This window comes from Moschus berezovskii, chromosome Y (assembly GCF_049115385.1).
Source record: "Moschus berezovskii isolate FMDL1 chromosome Y, NW_MosBer_1.0, whole genome shotgun sequence".
NCBI lineage: Eukaryota > Metazoa > Chordata > Mammalia > Artiodactyla > Moschidae > Moschus > Moschus berezovskii.
Genome location: NC_142489.1, coordinates 73836658 through 73859690, shown reverse-complemented (window position 1 = coordinate 73859690; position 23033 = coordinate 73836658). Strand labels below are relative to the sequence as shown.

The 23033-nt window shown below is 38.4% G+C and overlaps 1 protein-coding gene across 1 annotated transcript in view; it reads left to right on the top strand.

The window, feature by feature from the left end:
- The window catches only part of LOC148773162 (eukaryotic translation initiation factor 1A-like), a 33938-nt gene extending 15937 nt beyond the window's left edge, over positions 1 to 18001 (top strand). Inside the window, exons 2-6 of the mRNA XM_088834529.1 lie at positions 5544 to 5647; positions 6731 to 6781; positions 11003 to 11084; positions 11983 to 12078; positions 17814 to 18001. Coding sequence (XP_088690655.1) covers positions 5544 to 5647; positions 6731 to 6781; positions 11003 to 11084; positions 11983 to 12078; positions 17814 to 18001 — 521 coding nt within the window. The remainder of the gene's footprint in view (positions 1 to 5543; positions 5648 to 6730; positions 6782 to 11002; positions 11085 to 11982; positions 12079 to 17813) is intronic.
- The last annotated feature ends 5032 nt before the right edge of the window (positions 18002 to 23033 follow it).

Below are 23033 nucleotides of genomic sequence, written 5' to 3'. Positions count from 1 at the left end.
ACTCATTTTTACAATATTTATTCTTCCAATCCATGAGTATGGTATATTTCTCCATCTATTAGTGTCCTCTTTGATTGTTTTCAGTAGTGTTTTATAGATTTCTATGTACAAGTCTTTTGTTTCCTTAGGTAGATATATTCCTAGGTATTTAATTCTTTTCGTTGCAACAGTGAATGGAATAGTTTCCTTAATTTCTCTTTCTATTTTCTCATTATTAGTGAATAGGAATGCAAGGGATTTCTGTGTGTAGATTTTATATCCTGCAACGTTACTGTAATCATTGATTAGCTCTAGTAGTTTTCTGGTAGAGTCTCTAGGGTTTTCTGTGTGGAGGATCATGTCATCAGTGAACAGTGAAAGTTTTACTTCTTCTTTTCCAATTTGGAAAAGGAATCTTTTATGTCTTTTTCTGCTCTGATTGCTGTGGCCAAAACTTCCAAAACTATGTTGAATAGTAGTGGTGAGAGTGGACACCCTTGTCTTGTTCCTGACTTTAGGGGAAATGCTTTCAGTTTTTCACCATTGAAGATAATGTTTGTTGTGGGTTTGTCATATATAGCTTTTATTATGTTGAGGTATGTCCCTTCTATTCCCACTTTCTGGAGGATTTTTTATCATAAATGGATGTTGAATTTTGTCAAAGGCTTTCTCTGCATCTATTGAGATAATCATATGATTTTTATTTTTCAGTTTGTTAATGTGGTGTATTACATTGATTGATTTGCGGATATTGAAGAATCCTTGTATTCCTGGGATAAAGCCCACTTGGTCATGATGTATGATCTTCTTAATATGTTGTTGGATTCTGATTGCTAGAATTTTGTTAAGGATTTTTGCATCTATGTTCATCAGTGATATTGGCCTGTAGTTTTCTTTTTCTTGTGGGGTCTTTACCAGGTTTTGGGATTAGGGTGATGGTGGCCTCATAGAATGAGTTTGGAAGTTTCCCTTTCTCAGCAATTTTCTTGAACAGTTTAAGTAGAATAGGTGTTAGTTCTTCTCTAAATTTTTGGTAGAATTCGGCTGTGAAGCCGTCTGGACCTGGGCTTTTGTTTGCTGGAAGATTCCTGAATACAGCCTCTAGTTCCGTGCTTGTGATGGGTCTGTTCAGAATTTCTATTTCTTCCTGGTTCAGTTTTGGGAAGTTGTACTTTTCTAGGAATTTGTCCATTTCTTCCAGGTTATTCATTTTATTGCCATAAAATTGCTGATAGTATTCTCTAATAATCCTTTGTATTTCTGTGTTGTCAGTTGTGATCTCTCCATTTTCATTTCTAATTTTATTGATTTGGTTCTTCTCCCTTTGTTTCTTGATAAGTCTGGCTAGTGGTTTGTCAATTTTATTTACCTTCTCGAAGAACCAGCTTTTGGCTTTGTTGATTTTTCCTATGGTCTCTTTTGTTTCTTTTGCATTTATCTCTGCCCTAATTTTTACGATTTCTTTCCTTCTACTGACCCTGGGCTTCTTCATTTCTTCATTTTCTAGTTGCTTTAGATGTAGAGTTAGGTTATTTAGTTGACTTTTTTCTTGTTTCTTGAGATGTGCCTGTATTGCTATGAACTTGACCCTTGGCAGTGCTTTTACAGTGTCCCAGAGGTTTTGGGTTGTTGTGTTTTCATTTTCATTCATTTCTATGCATATTTTGATTTCTCTTTTGATTTCTTCTGTGATTTGTTCATTATTCAGCAGCGTGTTGTTCAGCCTCCATATGTTGGCATTTTTAATAGTTTTTCTCTTGTAATTGAGATCTAATCGTACTGCATTGTGGTCAGAAAAGATGCATGGAATGATTTCAACTTTTTTTGAATTTTCCAAGGCTAGATTTATGGCCCAGGATGTGATCTATCCTGGAAAAGGTTCCGTGTGCGCTTGAGAAAAAGGTGAAATTCATTGTTTTGGGGTGAAATGTCCTGTAGATATCTATTAGTTCTAACTGGTCCATTGTATCATTTAAAGTTTGTGTTTCCTTGTTAATTTTCTGTTTAGTTGATCTATCCATAGATGTAAGTGGGGTATTAAAATCTCCCACTATTATTGCATTATTGTTAATTTCCCCTTTCATACTTGTTAGTAATTGTCTTACATATTGCGGTGCTCCTATGTTGGGTGCATAAATATTTAGAATTGTTATATCTTCATCTTGGATTGATCCTTTGATCATTATGTAGTTTCCTTCTTTGTCTCTTTTCACAGCCTTTGTTTTAAAGTCTATTTTATCTGATATGAGTATTGCTACTCCTGCTTTCTTTTGGTCTCTATTTGCATGGAATATCTTTTTCCAACCCTTCACTTTCAGTCTGTGTGTGTCCCTCGTTTTGAGGTGGGTCTCTTGCAGACAACATATATGGGGGTCTTGTTTTTGTATCCATTCAGCCAGCCTTTGTCTTTTGGTTGGGGCATTCAACCCATTTACATTTAAGGTAATTATTGATAAGTACGATCCCGTATCCATTTTCTTTATTGCTTTGGGTTCGAGTTTATACACCCTTTCTGTGTTTCCAGTCTAGAAAAGATCCTTTAGCATTTGTTGGAGAGCTGGTTTGGTAATGCTGAATTCTCTCAGCTTTTGCTTGTCTGTAAAGCTTTTGATTTCTCCTTCATATTTGAATGAGATCCTTGCTGGGTACAGTAGTCTGGGCTGTAGTTTATTTTCATTCATCACTTTAAGTATGTCTTGCCATTCCCTCCTGGCCTGAAGAGTTTCTGTTGAAAGATCGGCTGTTATCCTTATGGGAATCCCCTTGTGTGTTATTTGCTGTTTTTCCCTTGCTGCTTTTAATATTTGTTCTTTGTGTTTGATCTTTGTTAATTTGATTAATATGTGTCTTGGAGTATTTCGCCTTGGGTTTATCCTGTTGGGGACTCTCTATGTTTCTTGGACTTGGGTGATTATTTCTTTCCCTATTTTAGGGAAGTTTTCAACTCTTATCTCCTCAAGTATTCTTTCATGGTCTTTCTTTTTGTCTTCTTCTTCTGGGATTCCTATGATTCGAATATTGGAGCGTTTAACATTGTCCCAGAGGTCTCTAATATTGTTCTCATTTCTTTTAATTTGTTTTTCTTTTTTCCTCTCTGTTTCATTTATTTGTACAATTCTATCTTCTAGCTCGCTTATCCTGTCTTCTGCCTCTGTTATTCTACTGTTTGTCCCTTCCAGAGTGTTTCTGATCTCATCTACTGCATTATTCATTATATATTGACTCTTTTTTATTTCCTCTAAGTCCTTATTAAACCTTTCTTCCATCTTCTCAATCTTTTTCTCCAGGTTATTTATCTGTAACTCCATTTTGCTTTCAAGATTTTGAATCATTTTCACCATCAAAATTCGAAATTATTTATCAGGTTGATTCCCTATATCTTCCTCTTTTGTTTGTGTTGATGGGCATTTATCTTGTTCCTTTACTTGCTGGGTATTTCTCTGCCTCTTCATCTTGCTTAAAATGCTTTGCTTGGGGTGGTCTTTCCCTCTTCTGGCCGTTTGTGGAGTTCTCTTTATTATGTAGTTTCCTCGTTGTGTGTGTGGTTGGACAGGTGACTTGTCAAGGTTCCTTGGTTATGGAAGCTTGTGTCAGTGTTCTGGTGGGTGTAGCTGGATTTTTTCTCTCTGGAGTGCAGTGAAGTGTCCAGTTACGAGTTATGAGATGTCAGTGGGTTTGGAGTGCCTTTGGGCAGCCTGAATATTGAAGCTCAGGGCTAGTTTCCTGTGTTACTGGAGAATTTGCGTGGTATGTCTTGCTCTGGAACTTGTTGACCCTTGGGTGGTGCTTGGTTTTAGTGTAGGTATGGAGACGTATGATGAGCTCCTATTGATTAATGTTCCCTGGAGTCAGGAGTTCTCTGGTGTTCTCAGGATTTGGGCTTAAGCCTCTTGCCTCTGGTTTTTGGTCTTATTCTTGGAGTAGCCTCTAGACGTCTCTATCTGTCATTTCCAAGGTGGTTCCCTCTGTTTTAGCTTCTGTTTGCTGGTCTCTTCAGTGTCTAATTTCCTCCCTGATACTAGGGGGTGGGTGGACACTTTTTAAGGCTCAGTTGTTCAGTCCTGTTTTGGGAAGGGAGGAACGCTGCAGACGAATATCTCTGGCGTCTGTGGGGAGTGCTCACAGCGTCTCGGCCACACTGGGTTTGCCCCTGCTCACAGCACGTATGCTGTCCCAGTCTACACTGCACAGGCTCTAGGTTGCTCTGCCGGGAACTGTCCGAGGCCGGCACTGGGTTGTATGCACTTCCCAGGTCTGAGCGGCTCAAGTTCAGGTTCTCAGGTACTCCACAAAGGCGCAGACTTGGTTGGGCCTGCGTTTTGTGCCTTCCCTGGTCCGAGCAGTTCAGTGGACCAGGTGTTTGGCGAGCGCTGTCTCTGCGACTTATTGCCTCCCCAGTCCCCGCCACTCAGTTTTCTGGGTGTACAATCGGCTCACCTTCTCAGGGGGTTATTGACCCGCCTGAGCCCAAGAAGTCCTGATTAGCAACAAGCCTGTCTGCAGTTTGTATCAGATGCTTTTCTGGGGCCGCGGGTGCCCGCTCCGGCTCTGGCTGCGCTCCCTGCCTGTCTCTGCGGGGGATGGGGGATGGGCCGACCGCAGCCGGCTTGCTCTGCTCAATCCTTTATTCTGTGAGCGGGGCTGGCCGAGTATTAGGTTAGAGCTTTCCACCTTTTCATGGGGAAGCTATCCCACAGTCCGCTTTTGCTCTCCCCAGTTCTCCCAAATTGTTCTCGTGGCATTCAAGCCCAGTCCTCTCTCTAAGCAGTTCAGCCGGCTCCTCCCTGCCCAGTCCCCGCTTGCTAATGGCGTATGCAGGCGTCTGCGCTGCTTCTCCGCTGGGAGTTACCGTTTGGCGGGTAGTCTGTGGGTTTTAAAAAAATCTTAAAAAAAAAATAGGGTTATGTGGCCCTCTGATCTTCCAAGGATCACCACAGATTCGCCAGTGAGAGTGTTTCCTGGTGTTTGGAAACTTCTCTCTTTTTAAAGCCTCCCTTCCCTGGACGGAGCTCCGTCCTTACTTCTTTTGTCTCGCATTTTATCTTTTATGTTTTTTCCTACCTCCTTTCGAAGACAATGGGCTGCTTTTCTGGGTTCCTGACGTCCTCTGCCAGCATTCAGAAGTTGTTTTGTGGACTTTACTCCTTGTTCAAATGTTCTTTTGATGAATTTGTGGAGGAGAGAGTGGTCTCGCCATCCTATTCCTCCGCCATCTTGTTCCTCCCCCCAACATTTGTGATTTTAAATTAACTGCTTCACTTTTGTTGACTTTTCCTTGCTCTAAAGACAGGAGGATAAATGCAAAAGTGTAGCTGGAAGAGACTATAGACATTCTTTGAGATCTTAAGCGTCCTCTCATTTTCGTGGATAAAATTAACATACGTCACCTTGAGACAGCACTCATTTGTGGTAATACTTGAACATTGTGTTCTTTTTAAAATCATGGTTTGGTCTAAATTTTGCACTAAAAGTGGCATTACCAACCTAATAACAAGAGTTGCATTTTAAGAAAAATTGAACAGTATTTTACGGTTTTGTTTTTTTCTGTTTTGTCCCTTCCTAAGAATATGCTCAAGTAACCAAAATGTTGGGAAATGCACGTTTGGAAGCAATGTGTTTTGATGGAGTGACAAGGATATGTCATATCCGAGGAAGTTTGAGAAGAAAGGTCAGTGTGGAGACATATTTTCCTTTAGTACAAAAATTAACTTTAAAATATATATCTGTTCTTCCAAGTGACTGAATTTGGTGCATTCTTGAAAACTTCAAAATCAGTGATATACAAGGCAATATAAGGCCATAAAACTAGAAAATCCTTGGTAACTTTAAAAATAGGGTTTAGATTTAGAAAGAATGATTTGTGATACCTAGCCTGGACTTATGCCAGAAATGTTTGCTCTTGAGGAAACAGACACATTTCATGTATGAAACAAATGGCCTAGTCTCTTAACAAAAATATTAAGCCATGAAAGAAAGAAAGAAAAATAAAACACCTGAAAATTATTTTTAAGACAAAAGGAGTCTAATTGCTAATTAAATGTACTGTGTGGTCCTGGATAAGACTTTGCTTTGTGGGAACAGTTCTATGTGGCGTTAGGAACATTTGAAATTGGAACACGATAAAGCATCTTATTCAGTAATTTTGGCACATTGATTGATCATATTGTTTAAAAGTTCCTTCAAGCATAATTCAAAACAGTTTTGTTCTGTTGAGTCCTTCTTTTCCAGTTAGTAGTGAGTTAGGGGCCTGAATTGATGTCGATTGGTAACTAGATGGCTATATTTGTGTATATGACTTCTTTTCATTTGTTTAAAAGAACTAGAAACGTCCAGTGCGATTTGTGAGTAAAAGTAATTCATGTAAAGCAATAAAAGAATTATGCTTTCGTAAATTTAAATGCTTCAGTTGAAGTAAAATTATTATATATTGCAATATCCTAAATTAGAAAATTGGACCCAAACTGAACTGCCTAACTTTAGTTTTTAATTAACACGGTAAGTATCTTTAACTAAACTTTGCCTCCTAGGCATGAGCACACACAGAGATAATACACAGATACAGGCACATCCACACACGACACCCACACACACACTCATCTGCAGTTTCGCCGTAATTATTAATAGCTACTTTTCCCATACCGAAAGAATTGTATTTTTTGTATTCAGTATGGCTTTACATCGAACACTATTATTTGCACTTTTCATGGAGTATACTGTGAGCTTTTTTGTTTCTTTGTTTGTTTAAATATAGGTTTGGATAAATACTTCCGATATTATATTGATTGATCTTCGAGGCTATCAGGTAACAATTACAGTTAATTTTATAATGTTCCTCAATTTAGGAATTACTAATATCAGTATTTAGATGATGCAATAAAATGCAATCGACCTGTTCTAGCCAGTTATGATTCTCATCCTTCTGGCATCAAAATTTATTATGATCCACGATGTTTAAGATAATAGGATTCTGGCTGAATGCCAGTACATAGTGTTTTGTGGGAAGACTGACTGTTTATTTACTTTAAATATAATAAGTACTAAATATTCTCTTATAATTTTGGATAACTACTACAGCTCATCGGTCTGTCCTCCTTTAAAGTCCAGGTGTATTCATGGCTCTATGATGGGTTTTCAGGGATTATGGTGCACATAATTATGGCACACACACTTTGCGTGTTCTGCAGTAAAATGAGAAGGTATCTTCTTATTTTATGATATGTATATCACAGAGCTATATTATTCATTTCCTTTCATAATTTTTCTTTCATTTTTGATGGCACTGCAGCTTGTGGGAGCTTAGATCCCCAGTCAAGGATTGAACCCAGAATACTGCTGAGGAAGCCCTGAGTCCTTATCACTGGGCCACCAGAGGACTCCACCTATTTTGCTTTTTAAATATTTTTTTAAAAGCCCTTTGCTAAACAGTAGCATAAGACAGTGATATTCGTTAGTATTCTCATTCATTAAAAGAAAAAATTAGTAACTTTATATTGGCTTCTCAGTTACGAAGTTTAAATATAAAGGTCTTAAATCCAAGTTTGAGTAATCACTGCTGTAGATGTTGCAATTAAATCAGGCCAAACCTCTATCTCCAAAGAAAGTTTTTTTTTTTTTTCTTTTGTTTTCAATTATAGGAGAAAGGTAAGACATAGACTAGGTCATTTAGAGTGTAAGTTATAAATCCAATATGAATACTTAGAAAACTACTTGGTAGTTGCCCACTACGATATTAATACTTGAAGTATGACTTGTAAGACAGAAATCCTTTCGATTTTTGTGTCAAACGCATCACGTGTGCTCAACAAAATTTTGAGTGAAATAATTGTTCTCTCTCTCCCTGGTGGCTCAGAGGTTAAAGCCTTTGCCTGGAATGCAGGAGACCCGGGTTCGATCCATGGGTTGGGAAGATCCCCTGCAGAAGGAAATGGCAACCCACTCCACTACTCTTGCTTGGAGAATCCCATGGAGGGAGGAGCCTGGTGGACTACAGTCCATGGGGTGGCAAAGAGTCGGACACGACTGAGTGATTTCACTTTCTCTTTCTCTATATTCTATTATCGGGTCATATTTTCTGTAAATAGTTAAGATGATGTGATTTGTAAAGTTTCAGTCTTCTGTTTCCTTGTTGATTTTTTTGGTGTGATTGTGCTCTTAGTGATTAAAGAGACATTTTGAAGCCAGTTAATCCTGGATGTTCATTGGAGGGACTGATGCTAAAGCTGAAACTGCAATACTTTGGCCACTTCATGCGACGAGTTGACTCACTGGAAAAGACTCTGATGCTGGGAAAGGTTGGAGACAGGAGGAGAAGGGGACGACGGAGAATGAGATGGCTGGATGGCATCACTGACTCTGTGGACATGAGTTTGAGTGAACTCCGGGAGTTGGTGATGGACAGGGAGGCCTGACGTGCTGTGATTCATGGGGTCGCGGAGAGTCGGACACGACTGAGCGACTGAACTGAACTGACTCCACGTTTTATCTCCACTAGTTTTGTTTTAAAGAATATGTTTGTCTTGATTCTCCAGTAAAATATTCTTCTCAACTAAAAACATATTATGCACCTTGTTTCTTGTCTTCTCTTAATGAATGCTACCTGAGGTAACATCTCTGTTATGTCCAGCTTCTAGGCTTTCTCAGCCATGGTTTGTATTGAGTACTTATTTTCTGGTATGTGACTGAACACCTTTCCGTGTTTCTTTGTGTGTCTCATGGTTTTTGTTGTCGTTGAAAGCCAGAAAATGCAAATATTACATGGTGAGATGGGAGATCAGATTTGTTCTCCCAAGGATTTTTTCTTGCCATGGTTTGTTGCATGATTTCAGAGACAGATTGTGTACGTCATATGTCTTTTCCTTGCACGTGGCCACTGAATGTTTGTTCACAATGTCACAGACAGCCCATGTTTGAGGTTTCATTAAAAACCAGCAAGGCTCTCAGTCTCTCCTTTTAGGCTTTGAGCTTGCAGGGGCATACCTTTGATAGTCAGCCAGGCGACTGATAGTTCTTCTCTTCATTTCAGGCCTGTGCAGAAAATCCAGGTCACTCGAAGCTGAGAGAGATCAGGAGCATCCCTGAACTTTGACTAGTTTGTGTTCAGTCCTGACTCCACATAAAAATGAGGTCCTACAGTGCTTGCTTTCTCTGTGTGACTTGCTTCTCTTAGCACACTACTCTCCAGGTTCATTCACGTTGTTGCAAAAGGCAGGATTTATCTACTTTGGATGTTAATCCCTTATTGGTCATATCATTCGCAAATATGTTTACCGATCTAGTACCCTGTCTTTTTAGTCGTTGTTGACAATTTCCTTTTCTGTGCAAAAGCAATTTAGTGTGAAGTATTTACACCTACTAGGTTTTGTTTGCATTCCTTATGGCTTTGGAGTCCTATACCAAAATCAGAGTGCAAGAGCACTACATTTGGTAGTTTTACACCATGTTCCCTTGCAGCAGTTTTATGGTTTCAGGTCTGTGTTTAAATCTGTGATCTAGTTCAGGGTACATTTAGGTAGTTTCTGGTGCATGATAGGGGTCCACATTTAGGTTAAGTACTGTTTTCCCAGTCCTGTTTATTGGGAAGGACGTCTTCTCTCCACAGTAACCTTGCTTCCGTTCGTATTAGTTGACTGTCTTTGAAAAATTGTATTCTGAGTGCTCAGTTTTTTTCCAGCATCTGCATTATTGGTGGAATTCTAGTGCCATATTGTTTGGACAGTTGTGTTTGAAATGCAGGAAGTGTGTGCCCTCCAGCTTTATTCTTCCTCAAGATCGCTTTGGCCCTTAAGATAGTTTGAGGTTCCATCTAACTTTGTCTCTGAAAATAACTGCTACTTGAATTTTATAGGAATTACATGGAATCTCTACATTACTTTGGGTAATACGGACACATTACTACTATACCTGATTTTTGTATGTTGATTTTACTGAATATTTTTCCCTTGTATGTTTTTGTGATCTGGATCATCCATTCATAACCTTTCCATTTTGAGTACGTGATGACAGCAATATATACTCTGTCTTTAAATGTGTATCAATTTTGTGCCCACTTATTTTAGTTTAACAGCCTATAATCCCGGAAATGGAGCGAAAAATTGTTAGTTCCCAGGTTAATTCTTTGTCTCATGGGCAGTGTAACCAGTTTTATTAATTCATTAAGGGGTTAAAATGCTAACTTTAAAGTGATAGCCACAAACAGCTCTTCTGATTTTTCACCTGGTGTGGATAAAAACAAACCCTTGTTGCTCGAATCATAATGTAAAGATAATAGCAGCATCCCCACTCTGTGGAAGTGTATTAGCACATTGTTAGCTAACCTCTTCCCTACTGAGTTGGACTCAGAGTTTTCACACAATACCTACATGTGTTTTGTGCACATTAGAGTTTGATAAGTGTTGGTATGTATTACACTGCAGTTTTATGACTGTGATATTTTCAATTGCCTTTCTGTAGGCCTTTGCTAGGTTAATTGTAAACATTTAGAATCATTGCCTCAAATGAACATTTTTAGGGCAGTGCTTTTCAGGCATATTTGCATCAGAAACACCCAGAAGAGCTTTATAAACACACAAGGCCTTCACTTCAAGCCTGCCAGGTTTTAGGAAGATACCAGTATCTTTTTAAAGCAATTCCAACAATTCGACTCATTAAGATACTCTAAGAACTCTGCATTATAGACAGGTTTCTCTTGGGTAAAAATGCCACTTCCACCTTGAACTACAGTGTTAGAGTGTGAACAAGGACAACATTGCAAAACCACCACCACCCATGTTTCCTTTTCTTACTTTGATTCAGTGCATTGTATACATCACAATCCTAGTCTATACTTTATTTGGTCATGCATGCCAACCTCGTCATGAGGATTTGTGTGTGTGTGTGTGTGTGTGTGTGTGTGTGTGCAGATGATAGAAGGAAGGTGAGCGAATAGTAACGTTTTACATAAGAGTGTTTAATTTGAAATTAACTTATGAAAGAAATGATGATTCTTTGCATGACCGGTTTTGATCCTTCCTTGTTCTTCTCCAAGGATAACAAAGCAGATGTAATTTTAAAGTACAATGCAGCTGAAGCTAGAAGTCTGAAGGCTTACGGAAAACTTCCAGAATATGGTAGTTAATATCAAAGTTTTTACATTTCCTTGTCTTCTCATAGCATTTGCTAGTTAGTGTTTAGGTGAAGCAGTTGTTTCAGAATTCTCTATTATGTATTTTTACATATAGGTTTCAATTCACTGTAACTGTGTACTAAATACTTTAGTATATTAACAACTTAGTAATGGATTCTCTTCCTACAATATGTTCTTTGGGTGGCGAATTATAAAGTTTACAGACTCAAGACTTATCTGTAAGAATTGTTAAAGTAGTGCCTCTTGTGAACAATTCTTAAGAGAGTATACCTGGTTTCAGAAACTCTATAACAACAATTATGGTACTGGTATGGATTTTTATGGAGCAGTGTTCAGTGTTTCTTAGTATATAGAGTGTCGTTGTGGTGTTTTGTGGAGAGTGTTTTTAAAAGATATCCCTTTTATTTCTTAAAGAGAAAAGTATTCTATTCTTCCTCTAGTAAGCTTGGAAAGATTAAAATATGCTTCTGGTAACAAAAGAGAGGACATATACTAAACTCACGTTTTGAACATGAGAGCAGTGTTACTTTTTCTATTACAGTGCATTTTATTATAAAGTGAGGTGATTTTTAGGAAGAGTGAAGATTCTGATGACAATTAGGCCATTTAAGAAATCCTAAGATAAGTGGGAATCAGATCAATACTTACTTGGCTGTGAATTTCTTTTAGTGGTTTCATTGTGACTTTGTTCTCTGTGATATGTTTGCAGTTAGGAAGATTTTTCTCTGAATGAGACAGTTGAATCGAAGATTGAGTCCAAGCAGTTTCTTGTACAGTTCAGTGTTTCACAATTTATCCAGTATTATTTTTTTAAATCAGCAATTAATCTAGGAACACCTTGATTTGATATTTTTAAGAGTATGCTCTTACTGTGTTTTTAGCAGAACATAGTGAAACAGATACCTTTGATCCTGAAGATGATGACAAAATCCAGTTTAAGGACACTGCAGGTGAGGATGAAGACATTGAGGTGAGGTGTAAGTCCAGATTGAACCATGTGCATGTGTGCTCTTTCATGTCTTGTACAAGAAAGTAGCCACATCTTCCACCACCTCAGGTCTCAGAAGGTTGAACGCTTGAATTGAATATATATTGAAGAGTAGGTATCCATGAATTTGAATATTCATTAAAATTCAAGAACCACTGTGTCAACCGTTGTGAATTTTTGAAAACTTTATAATTCATGGGATCCTTGTTTGTTTGTTTGTTTTCTTAAATCAATTAGGCCTGACAGTGGGCACTTCATAATGACACTTTATTACGCAAGGGGGGTCTACAGAGATAGCATTAAGATGTTTTGCAGACAGGTTTAAAATGTATCATCTCCCAAAGCTGGTACGTTAATAGAAGTAAAGTATGCTGCAGCCAGTTTGCTGAAGCTCTGGAATTTTAGTGTACTCCAAAGCATTCTTAAAATGAAGGCCTGTTTTGTTGCCCATGTGTTTAGAAGTTACATTAATTGTCCTGTATCTCTCTAGGACAAACTTTTAGTTTGGAGTTTTTGTGTGTGAAATGGTTGCTTATCTTGGTAAGGAGATAGTGGTGATAAGACTTAAATACCTCACTGTTCTACTATGAATGTATTTCAGTAAAAATTTTATTGATTTGTATCTCTTGACTTTTCAGACAGACATATCAATAATTGCAATGACAGTATGGTTTATATATACTCTTGTAAGGCCTGTTAGGTGTCTTCTTCTTGTTTTGGTCCTTCGTGCAAAATCGTCAATGACTGTTGGATTGAATACTAAGGTAGAATTTCAGAATTCCGAGAGGAGATTTTAGGAAGTCTAAATTGCATCACTGCCCTAGTACACAGATTTCAATATCTTTCAGTCACCAACGTTTTAATTAAGAGCATTTTCAGACACTCAGAGAAACTGAATTTTAAGTGGAAGTGAGCAATCACATATTTCCCAAGATTATACAGCTTGCGACTTTCTACACAGTCTGTCGCATCTATCCTGTCCATACCAGTCCATTTATACTTTGATGGATTTCCCAATCATTTAGAAAATGAAACCAAGGCACTTCCCTGGTGGTCTAGAATTTTCAGATTCTCAGTGTCCACTCTAGGGGTCGTGAGTTCAATTCCTGCTCCGAAAAGAATGATCAGCAGCCTGCGTGGCATGGCCAAAAAGAACCTTGAAAACCCAGGCTCTTTGAGATGAGTTACACTATGAATTAGAACAGCTGGATATGCACCTTCAATGGAGACATTTTTGCCATTTTTTTAAAGCCAGATTGTTACAGATTTTTAAACGTATGATAATACTCTACTGAGGTGAAAGTGAAGTCGTTCAGTAGTGTCTGACTCTTTGCGACCTCTTGGACTGTAGCCTACTAGGCTCCTCCGTCCATTTCAGTGAGGTTCTCTGTTCAAGATTACTGGAGTGGGTTGCCATTTCCTCCTCCAGGGGATCTTCTCGACCCGGGTCTGGAAACCGGGTGTCCAGCATTGCTGGCAGATGTTTTACCCTCTGAGCCACCAGGGAAGCCCTATAATCTACTGATGTTGTATGCATTTTAAAGTGCACGAGAAATAGGAAAGGAAAAAGGATTAGAAAAGTATTGTGGCAGTATCATTAAAAGCGTTTTTTCATTTTTTCTCTTCCGGTTTTGTTATCATTTATCAGAGGCTCTAACAATTTTACGTCGATTTTTGTTTTATATATTTTGACACTTCCGTCATCGTCTTTTATGTATTTGGAGTTTTGAATCATGTAAAGGTTAAAATGAACATCTCAAAGATGTCATGTCTATCATAGCTAAAGAAAAAAAGGCAGTTTCACTTGAAAGAGTGGACGCTGATCTTTATGAATCCGTTGTAAATCAGAAACTGAAAAATGATTACATACAAAGAAGGATTCCAGTAATCAAGTGTCTTTTAAATGGGTTTCAGTTTAATGATATCTTTGTAGTATCTAGGTCATTTGTAATGCTGACAACAGATTTCATAGAAATGCTGTCCTCTCTTTCTTACATTTTGTTCAGTTTTGCCAGAGATTCCTTGTGGCTAAATTAATTCTGTGGAGGTACAACTGACAGCTATTTTCTGTGGTAAGAATGTAAAATGCACCAGTTGCATAGTATGTTATTTGAGACCTGAACGTTGTCACGCCTGAGCTAGGGTTGAAGGCAAGGAATCTAACCAAAGGGAACACTTGAACCCCAAGTCCCACAGAGATAAGCCTTGTTTTAGACGGAAAAGATAACAGCTTTTTGTAGCTGTGACTAAGCAGTTCAGTTAGGGAAAGGACAAAAGACAAGGGTAATTAAAAGCATTAGTGTTATTTTGGAAATTCTGTTTAGTTTTATTTGTTTTATGTCAGAATCGCAGTTCTTATCAGAGTTAGTTATCCTGGGATTAATTAGAGTGTTTCTCCTGCGATCAGACTGTATCAGAAGAATTTGATTTAGTACTGTCCTTCACTCTTTAGGATAAGAAAAAAGGCTAAAATCCAATTAAGATGAATAAGTAAATTTAAATCATGGAAAAAGAGAATAGCTTGCATAACATGTTCTATTCTCTTGGAGATCATAGAGATTCAGTGAAAACACACAGGAACTGTGAAAACAATCTGGTCAGTGTCCTTAACTTTAGTTCAAACGGACTTTGTAATTACTGTAAGATGATCCTATATGCATTATTAGAATTAATTTTTCTGTAGGTCTGATGTTCTTTTCACTTACAGATCTGTATTGAACGCAGAGGTCTGAGGATCATGCACCCTTTGAATTTTGGTCATCATCTGCTAAGAAGACTAAAACCTCAGTATGAATGTAGTTTAAGGCACACTGTGCCTTAAATGATGTGCCTTAAATAAACAGTGGTTTGTTTTCGTTGTTTGCAAGTATCATATTTCTTTTAAAAAGTGATGAAACTGAAGTATTCTGAGTAAAATGTTAACACTTGCTTCTTTCAATGTAATGGAAACACACCACAAATTATGCATTAAAATACTGGAAAGGAAGAAGAGAGAAGATTCCTCTCCTGTTTGACCTCCAGTTAATGGGTGTTTTAAATAAACTTGTCTGTTTGAATGGACTTGTCTGTTTGCAGAATCTTTCTATGTATTCCAGTTATCTAAAGGTTTCTTGAGATTTTGATAGACTGTAAAGAAAGCAGAAGTATGCATTTGAAGCTAATGAAAAGGGCAATTTTCTTACTTACCTTGCCCAAGTGTAATTTTATTCTGTTTGATAACATATATTCTTTTCAAAATTTGGGGTTGCCAACATCATAAGAAGGGCATTTCCAAATGAAGATTTCAGAAGACAGGTTGGAGTCATATGTTCAACTGATGGATTAGAAATTGCAGAAATTTGACAGTAATTAATACTCAGTTTTCTTAACGTTGAAAGTTTTGATCTGTTTGTTGAGAATGTTTTTACTTAGCATTTTATTTTATTTTGGTAATTAATTTATTTTTTATTGGAGGCAAATTATTTTACATTATTATATTGGTCGGTTTTGACATACATTGACATTAATTTGCCCCGGGTTTACATAAGTTCCCCTTCCTGAACCCCCTTCCCACCTCCCTCCTCCCTTTATCCTCCCTCTGGGTCATCCCCGCATGCCAGCCCCGAGCATCCTATAACATGCATTGACCCTGAACTAGTGATTCGTTTCACATATGACAACATACGTGTTTCAATGCCATTCTCCCAAATCATCCCACCCTCATCCTCTCCCATAGAGTCCCAAAGACTGTTCTATACATCTGTGTCTCTTTTGCTGTCTCGTATACAGGGTTATCATTTGCATCTTTCTAAATTCCATATATATGCGTTAGTATACTGTATTGGTGTTTTTCTTTCTGGCTTACTTCACTCTGTATAATAGGCTCCAGTTTCTACTTAGCATTTTAAATATTTATCAAGTACGACAACCATGGAGGGTAAAGTCACTAGATGATCCTTTACAGATAAAATTGGTTGTATGTAATTTCATTCTCAAAAGTCATGTGCATTATAACCAAATAGTGCTCAGTTTGTTGAGTATTAGAATCACATTGTACGTGTGAAAATCTAATTTCCTAAGTAAATTCTGGAAAGTAAGTCTTTTGTTAATTTTCCCTTGGCTGAGATAAGGGAAAGGAAGGAACAGCCACTGAATAATACAAGAAAGTGTTGCACTCAGTATATTTTGGCCTTGCTTTGTGTCACTGGTGTATTTATGGGTCTGTGTATTTCACAGCAAATTTCAATACTAACTTTGATTTTTAACAGTGTGATTTGAAATTATCCTCTGTATTAAGACGAAATGAAGTTCATTCCTTGTTTTATGACCTCAATAAAAATTTACTTGTGTGTAGTGAGAGACCATTCATCTAGTAATTTCTGAAACATATTTCTTCTGAGAATTTATAGGGAATCCATATTTAGCTGGTTTCTGTAATACAAAAAAGGAGAGTAAACCCTCGGATGGTTCATAGCAAGTGATGCTAGGTATTCTTTCCCAGATTATAAACTGAGTGTGTACATAATGAAACCCAAGAAAAAAGTTCACTGGTGTGTTTTTTGGTGCCTAATCTGTGAACTTCCTGAACACTCATATGCTGAATGCATTTGAGATGGAGGACCAGTTTTAACACTCAAGAAATAAACTTGAGAAGTTGACTTCATGAATAATCAAAGCTTCCTGGCTCTTTAGTACTTTTTACACATGTTTCTTCAACCCTTGGCCAAAAATAGAAGAATCTGCACACATGACACAGTGAAAAACTTCTCTGTGTACTTTCTCATACAAATATGGGCTTGTCCAAAGACTTAACCTTCACTTACATTGTGTTTGCTAGTTGTCATGGTCTGGTTGTTGTACGCTTGTTTGTTTTGGTTTTTGTTTTTATTTTCCTAAAATTGTGTACTGATGTCCTAACGCCAGAAGATGATAACATTGTGCAGCAGGCCCTCTGGGATGTCCTTCTGCCACCACGGAGGAACTGTTGGACAAGTTCACACTGGCAATCAAGTTGTCATGATCCCATTCCCTGAGCTTTCCTTCCAGGAACCACACAAAAATGGCCCCGAACTTAGCACTGAGCTGACTTGAAGCACTTCTATATTATTCTGCACCCCTCAAGATCATTCTTTGTCAATGCTGCACCATCATCACAGTCCAAACACCCGCAGAGCTGCAACATTCTTTGTGAGGTTCCTCTGGTCTTCCTAAGTGTATTTTTCTCTTTGCAACTTTCCTTTTCCCCAAAGTGTTATCTCACTGTACCAGGAAAAGGTCAAAAAAGAGGTCTTCCAAGAAGCCAAAGAGAATGTTACAGGCCAAAGGCTCTGATACAATTTTGTGAAGGAGATGCACATGGATCCCAAGAGTCCTGCCAAAATAAGGCACTGGACGTAATGCTAGAATGTTAAGGGGCTTTCTTTCCCATTGGCTCTGCTCTTTACTACTATCCACACACACAGTGTCCCCACAGAGTGGCACCCTGGGAAGCCGACCCACTCTGGGCCCACAGCTCATGCCTCTTGAAGCCTTTATCCCCACCAGTCATCACTGACTTACTGAACACCAGTTCTCTCATTCTGCAGCCCTTATTAGGCTGTGGTAGCTAGGCCTACAGCTCAGGAATCCCTGATCGCCTACACAGCATGTGGTCCATGGACCCCAGTTTACAGTTGGGTTGGGTACATCCAAGACACTCAGATTCCAGGTTCCCTGTGAGAGTCACGTGGTGTGAATTTCCTTCAGGGTGCCCATTACAAAACGAGAAATTGCGCTCCAGCGAGTTAGACAGAACCCTCCCTCAGGTGCAGAGCCACACCACTGTCCCTCTGCCCTCCACAGAGAAGGATGAGAACACAAAGAAAGGAAGGAATTCACATCAGGACTTTAGGCATGGACAATCGTGCATGTTTGGAAGGAGTGCTATTCCCTAATTCCTGGAGCGTTAAACCAGCTGGCTCTGAACTTCTCCTTTTCTCTCTTTTCTAGAGTCCATGCAGGCAAAAAGCATGCCTGTTTAGCTTCATCACTGTTCCCTCATTCATAGGCACACAGTGGCAGAGGGGCACAAACACACATCTCACACCTGTGCTTTCTTCAGGTTTCTGCACTGCTAGGTAGGCTGGAAGTGCCAAAATGGATTTGAAATTCACACACTGTCTCTAATAGGATGCCTGGCATTTTACACTGACCACCTACTTTAGCAAGACATTTGCCTTGCATGGTGCCAGTATTTGCCACACTTGGGGAAGGAGTGTTCCGGCTTACAGGTTAATGATCCCAGGCAGCACTAGCCCAGGCTCTTACACTGTCTCCTTCCCACATGTGGAGCTAGTCTCTAGGGCAGCAGGCTCTCTGTGCCTCCTCCTCTAAGTCTCTGCCCTTTTCTGAAGAACCTTGACCTCTTCACAATCCTGGGTCCTGCCTTAATCACGACCACTATTTCCACTTGGCAGCCAATGCCCCCACAGACAGAGGGGTCCACAAACAGGGGTTTTGAAACCCCTCAGCACTTGATTTACTCTGGTTGATAACTCAAACCCTTCACCCTCTCTTACGATACAAACACAGAAAATGACACAGGAGAAATTGTGAGCTTGTTTATGTCTCCTGATGTAATTGCAGACTTGTGGACCCACTAACTGGAGTAGCCACTGGCCATCCTTTCCTCATTCCTGTCCTGGGCAGGGGCACTGCAGAGTTGTGGGAAACTAGTCTCCCCTGATCTGTGGATGCCTCATTCTTACACTTCTGGTTGTTCCACATCTCATGTTCTTTAACCTTCATTTCTGTGTTTGCAGTGAGCCAAACACGTACACACACACACACACACAAACACAAGTGACACAATATACACATGCAAGGCACAGGGACACAAACACAAACAGGGATTCATGTGTCCACACCTGAAAAGCCAGTGGTTTATATGAAATATAGAGATTTCTTATTTCTTATAGGAAAATCTTCATTCTGATCTTCAAATGTGAATTATAGAGGGATCCAGCATCCATGAAAGAAATCCAGCATCTACAGAAATTTTTTTTTGGTATAAAAATTACAGAGAATTCCATATTTTGGGGGTAGAAATTCGTTGTCTTTTTATATGTATGAGAAATATGAAGAATTCCATATTTCATGAAGAAACAGTGGTGCCCATATTTTCATTTGTGAAACAGAGGTGATTCCAACACCATATTGGTTCTCTGTATCTTAAGGAAACCAGTGCCAATGTTTTCATGTGTGAAATATAGAGAAATCTCCACCCTGATTTTCATACATGAAAAACAGAGAATCCCATATTTCATATAAGAAAATCTGCATACAGATTTTCATGGAGTGAAAAAAATTCAATATTTCATGAAGTAAAAATAGCAATGAGATTTTCATAAATAAAATTTAGAGAATTCCAATTTTAACTGTAAAAAAACACCTGATTTTCATATGTGAAATATAAAGCATTCCATATTTTATGTAGTTAAATGGGTGTGCAGATTTTGATATGTGAAATATACAGAACTGCAGATTGCTTCTGGGAAAATGGCACCCACTTTTTCTTATGTGATATATGAGATGTTCAATACTTCCTATAGGAAAATTTGAGATTTTCTTATGTGATAAATATATAATTTCATATTTCATGTAAAAAATGGGTGGTCAGATATCAAATGTGATATATAGAGAATTCCACATTTCAAGTGGGAGAAAATTGGCACCCATTTATTCATTCATGTAATATAGAGAGGTCAATAATTTTGTTACAAATATCTGACCTGAAATTTCCTTATATGAAAATCTCATAGATCATGTATGAAAACCTGTTCACAGATTTCTATATCTGAAATGTAGAGATTTCATGGTATATGTAAGAAAATTTGTTACCAAATTTCTATGTCAAATATAGAAATTTACATATTTAGGTAAAAATTTTATTACGATTTTCATATATGTAATACACAGAATCCCATATATTGATATAGCAGAAAAAACTTTGCTCCAATTATCTACTGTAAAATATACATAACTCCATATTTCATTTAGGAAAACTTCTAATGTGATGTACACACTTGAAACACAAAAGTCCATAGGTCACATATGAGAATCTATGTCTACAAAGTCTGTGCTAGTCTGCTTACTGTGAAGTACAATGAATTTGATACTTAATGAAGGAAAACTAATGTCCATATTTTCAAATATTAAACAGAGAATTCCATATATTGTGTAGGAAAATGTGCAGTTTAATATGAAGGCTTTAACATTTCATTTCAGACTTTCATATATGGAATATCGTGAATCCCATATTTATGTATGAAAATTCATGCCTAGGTTATCATTTGTGAAATATAGAAAATTACATATTTAATGTGAAACAAAGAGCATGTGTATTTTTTCATATGTGATATACTTAAATCTAGGAAATCTGTGATCAGATTCTTTTTTATCTGAAATAGAAAGTGTACCAAATTTCATGTAACTTAATCTCTGTCTAGACTTTCATTTGTGAAATTTTCTTATTTCATATTTTAGGAATGAAAATTTGAGCCTGGAATTTCATGTTTGAAATTCAGTGCAGAGAATTACACTCAGAAAATTCAATTGAGTAGCTCATTTGTGAAATATAAATTTCCATACTTCAATAAGGAAATTGTGTGCTCAAATTTTCCTATGTGAATAACAAATAATTCTATATTCATGGCAGAAAATATGTACACAGATATTCATATGTCAAACATACAGTAATCCCTATATCATTACCAAAAATTTACAGCTAGATAATTAAATGTGATATAGATTTCATATTTCATGTGGAAAAACCTGCACCTGTATTTTCATATGTGATATATATATAACTGAATAGCTGATGTAAGAAAATCCTCATTGAGGTTTGCACATGAATGAAACAGAGCAGCCTAAAGTAGTGCTGTGGAATAACCGAGAGGAATAGAGTGGGAAGGAAGTTGTGGGAAAGCTTAAGGATCTGTGGGACACATGTACACGAATGGCTCATTAACACTGATGTATGGTAAAAGACATCACAATATTGTATAGTAAACATCATCCAGTTAAAATAAATTAGTTTAAATTATTAACAAAATAAGAAGAAAGAAATGTACAAAGACCTCTACACAATGCTCTGTTTTGGCCTAAATGGGAAGGCATTCCAAGAGGGAAGGGATTTATGTATTCATATAACTGATTCATTTTGATGTACAGCAGAAACTGATACAAGAGTGTAAAGCAACTATACTCCAATAATTTTTTTGTTAAATATTACAATTCAACCAAGGAAGACAAAAAATTCATCATTGCATGATATTGTTAGTTAAAAATACCTGAGTTATAGAAACAGAGAGATATACTTATCAGGGCTATATCAGTGGAATGGGGCATAATGGAGCTGAAGCCCTTAGCTCAAGAACATTAGTGAAGTTAGAAGACCAGCTCCACCAACAGTCATATATATATATATATATATATATATATATATATATATATATATATATATATATATATGAGCACCCTTTAAAAATCCTCCTGAAATCCCCAAAAGCTTTCAGGAAAGGGAAGGGACGCAACAAAGGTCCGTCTAGTCAAGGCTATGGTTTTTCCCGTGGTCATGTATGGATGTGAGAGTTGGACTTTGAAGAAAGCTGATTGTCGAAGAATTGATGCTTTTGAACTGTGGTGTTGGAGAAGACTCTTGAGAGTCCCTTGGACTACAAGGATATCCAACCAATCCATTCTAAAGGAGATCAATCCTGGGTGTTCATTGGAAGGACTGATGCTAAAGCTGAAACTGCACTACTTTGGCCACCTCATGCGACGAGTTGACTCACTGGAAAACACTCTGATGCTGGGAAAGGTTGGGAGCGGGAGGAGAAGGGGACGACAGAGAATGAGATGGCTGGATGGCATCACCGACTCTGTGGACATGAGTTTGAGTGTACTCCGGGAGTTGGTGATGGACAGGGAGGCCTGGCGTGCTGTGATTCATGGGGTTGCAGAGAGTTGGACACGACTGAGTGACTGAACTGAACTGAACTGACTGAAGGGACGCATGTGATTGACTGTTGCAAATTTCTTGCTGTCAGATTCTCTGTACTTGAAGTATATGCTACAGCGTCTTTGCCCAGGGCCCTCCAGGATCTCTCACCTTGGGTTGAGTAGCAAGCTGTGGAATATGTAGACAAGCTAAAAGCTGTGTCTTTCAGAGGCCCAGAGCTCTTGCTAGAGTCACTCACTGGCCTGGCCCAGTGTTCAGAGTAATAGCTAAACTCTTTCCCATCCCCACCTCACTGCCCTAAAGCTTGTGGCAATCTGCATGGGTCACACTCTACGGGACCCAGATCCCACTAGGGGAGACTGAAATTACTGAGTCCTAGTTGTTTGCTGGACGCCCGGCTCCCTCACTGAAGGTGGTTGTACAAGATATGAGGACCTTGGTAAGAGCAGGGCACAGAGAACTGAGAGCTGCCTCCTCAGCAGAGACTGGGCACTGGTGGGAGCACTGACTGGGTGCTGGATAAATGTTCCCAGACAGGAAATGAGGGACCCCTTCCTTCTAACCAGGGCCTTAGAAGGTGAAAGTAAATACTGGAACATTTCCTTTCAACATAGGGAATAACAAGTTTATAGGAACACAGTTACACCACATAATTTACTTCAAGTACAGAGGATCTGACAGCAAGTAATTTGCAATAGCTAATCAAACGCCTTCCTCATCTTTCAATAAGAAGTGGAATTTGCTGAAAGCTTTCGGGGGATTTCAGGATTTTTAAACGTGTAAACCACCCATCTCTTTGTATTCAGTTCAGTCGCTCAGTCGTGTCCGACTCTTTGCGACCCCATGAATCACAGCACGCCAGGCCTCCCTGTCCATCACCAACTCCGAAGTTCACTCAAACTCATATCCAACGAGTTGGTGATGCCATCCAGCCATCTCATTCTCTTTCATCCCTGTCTCCTCCC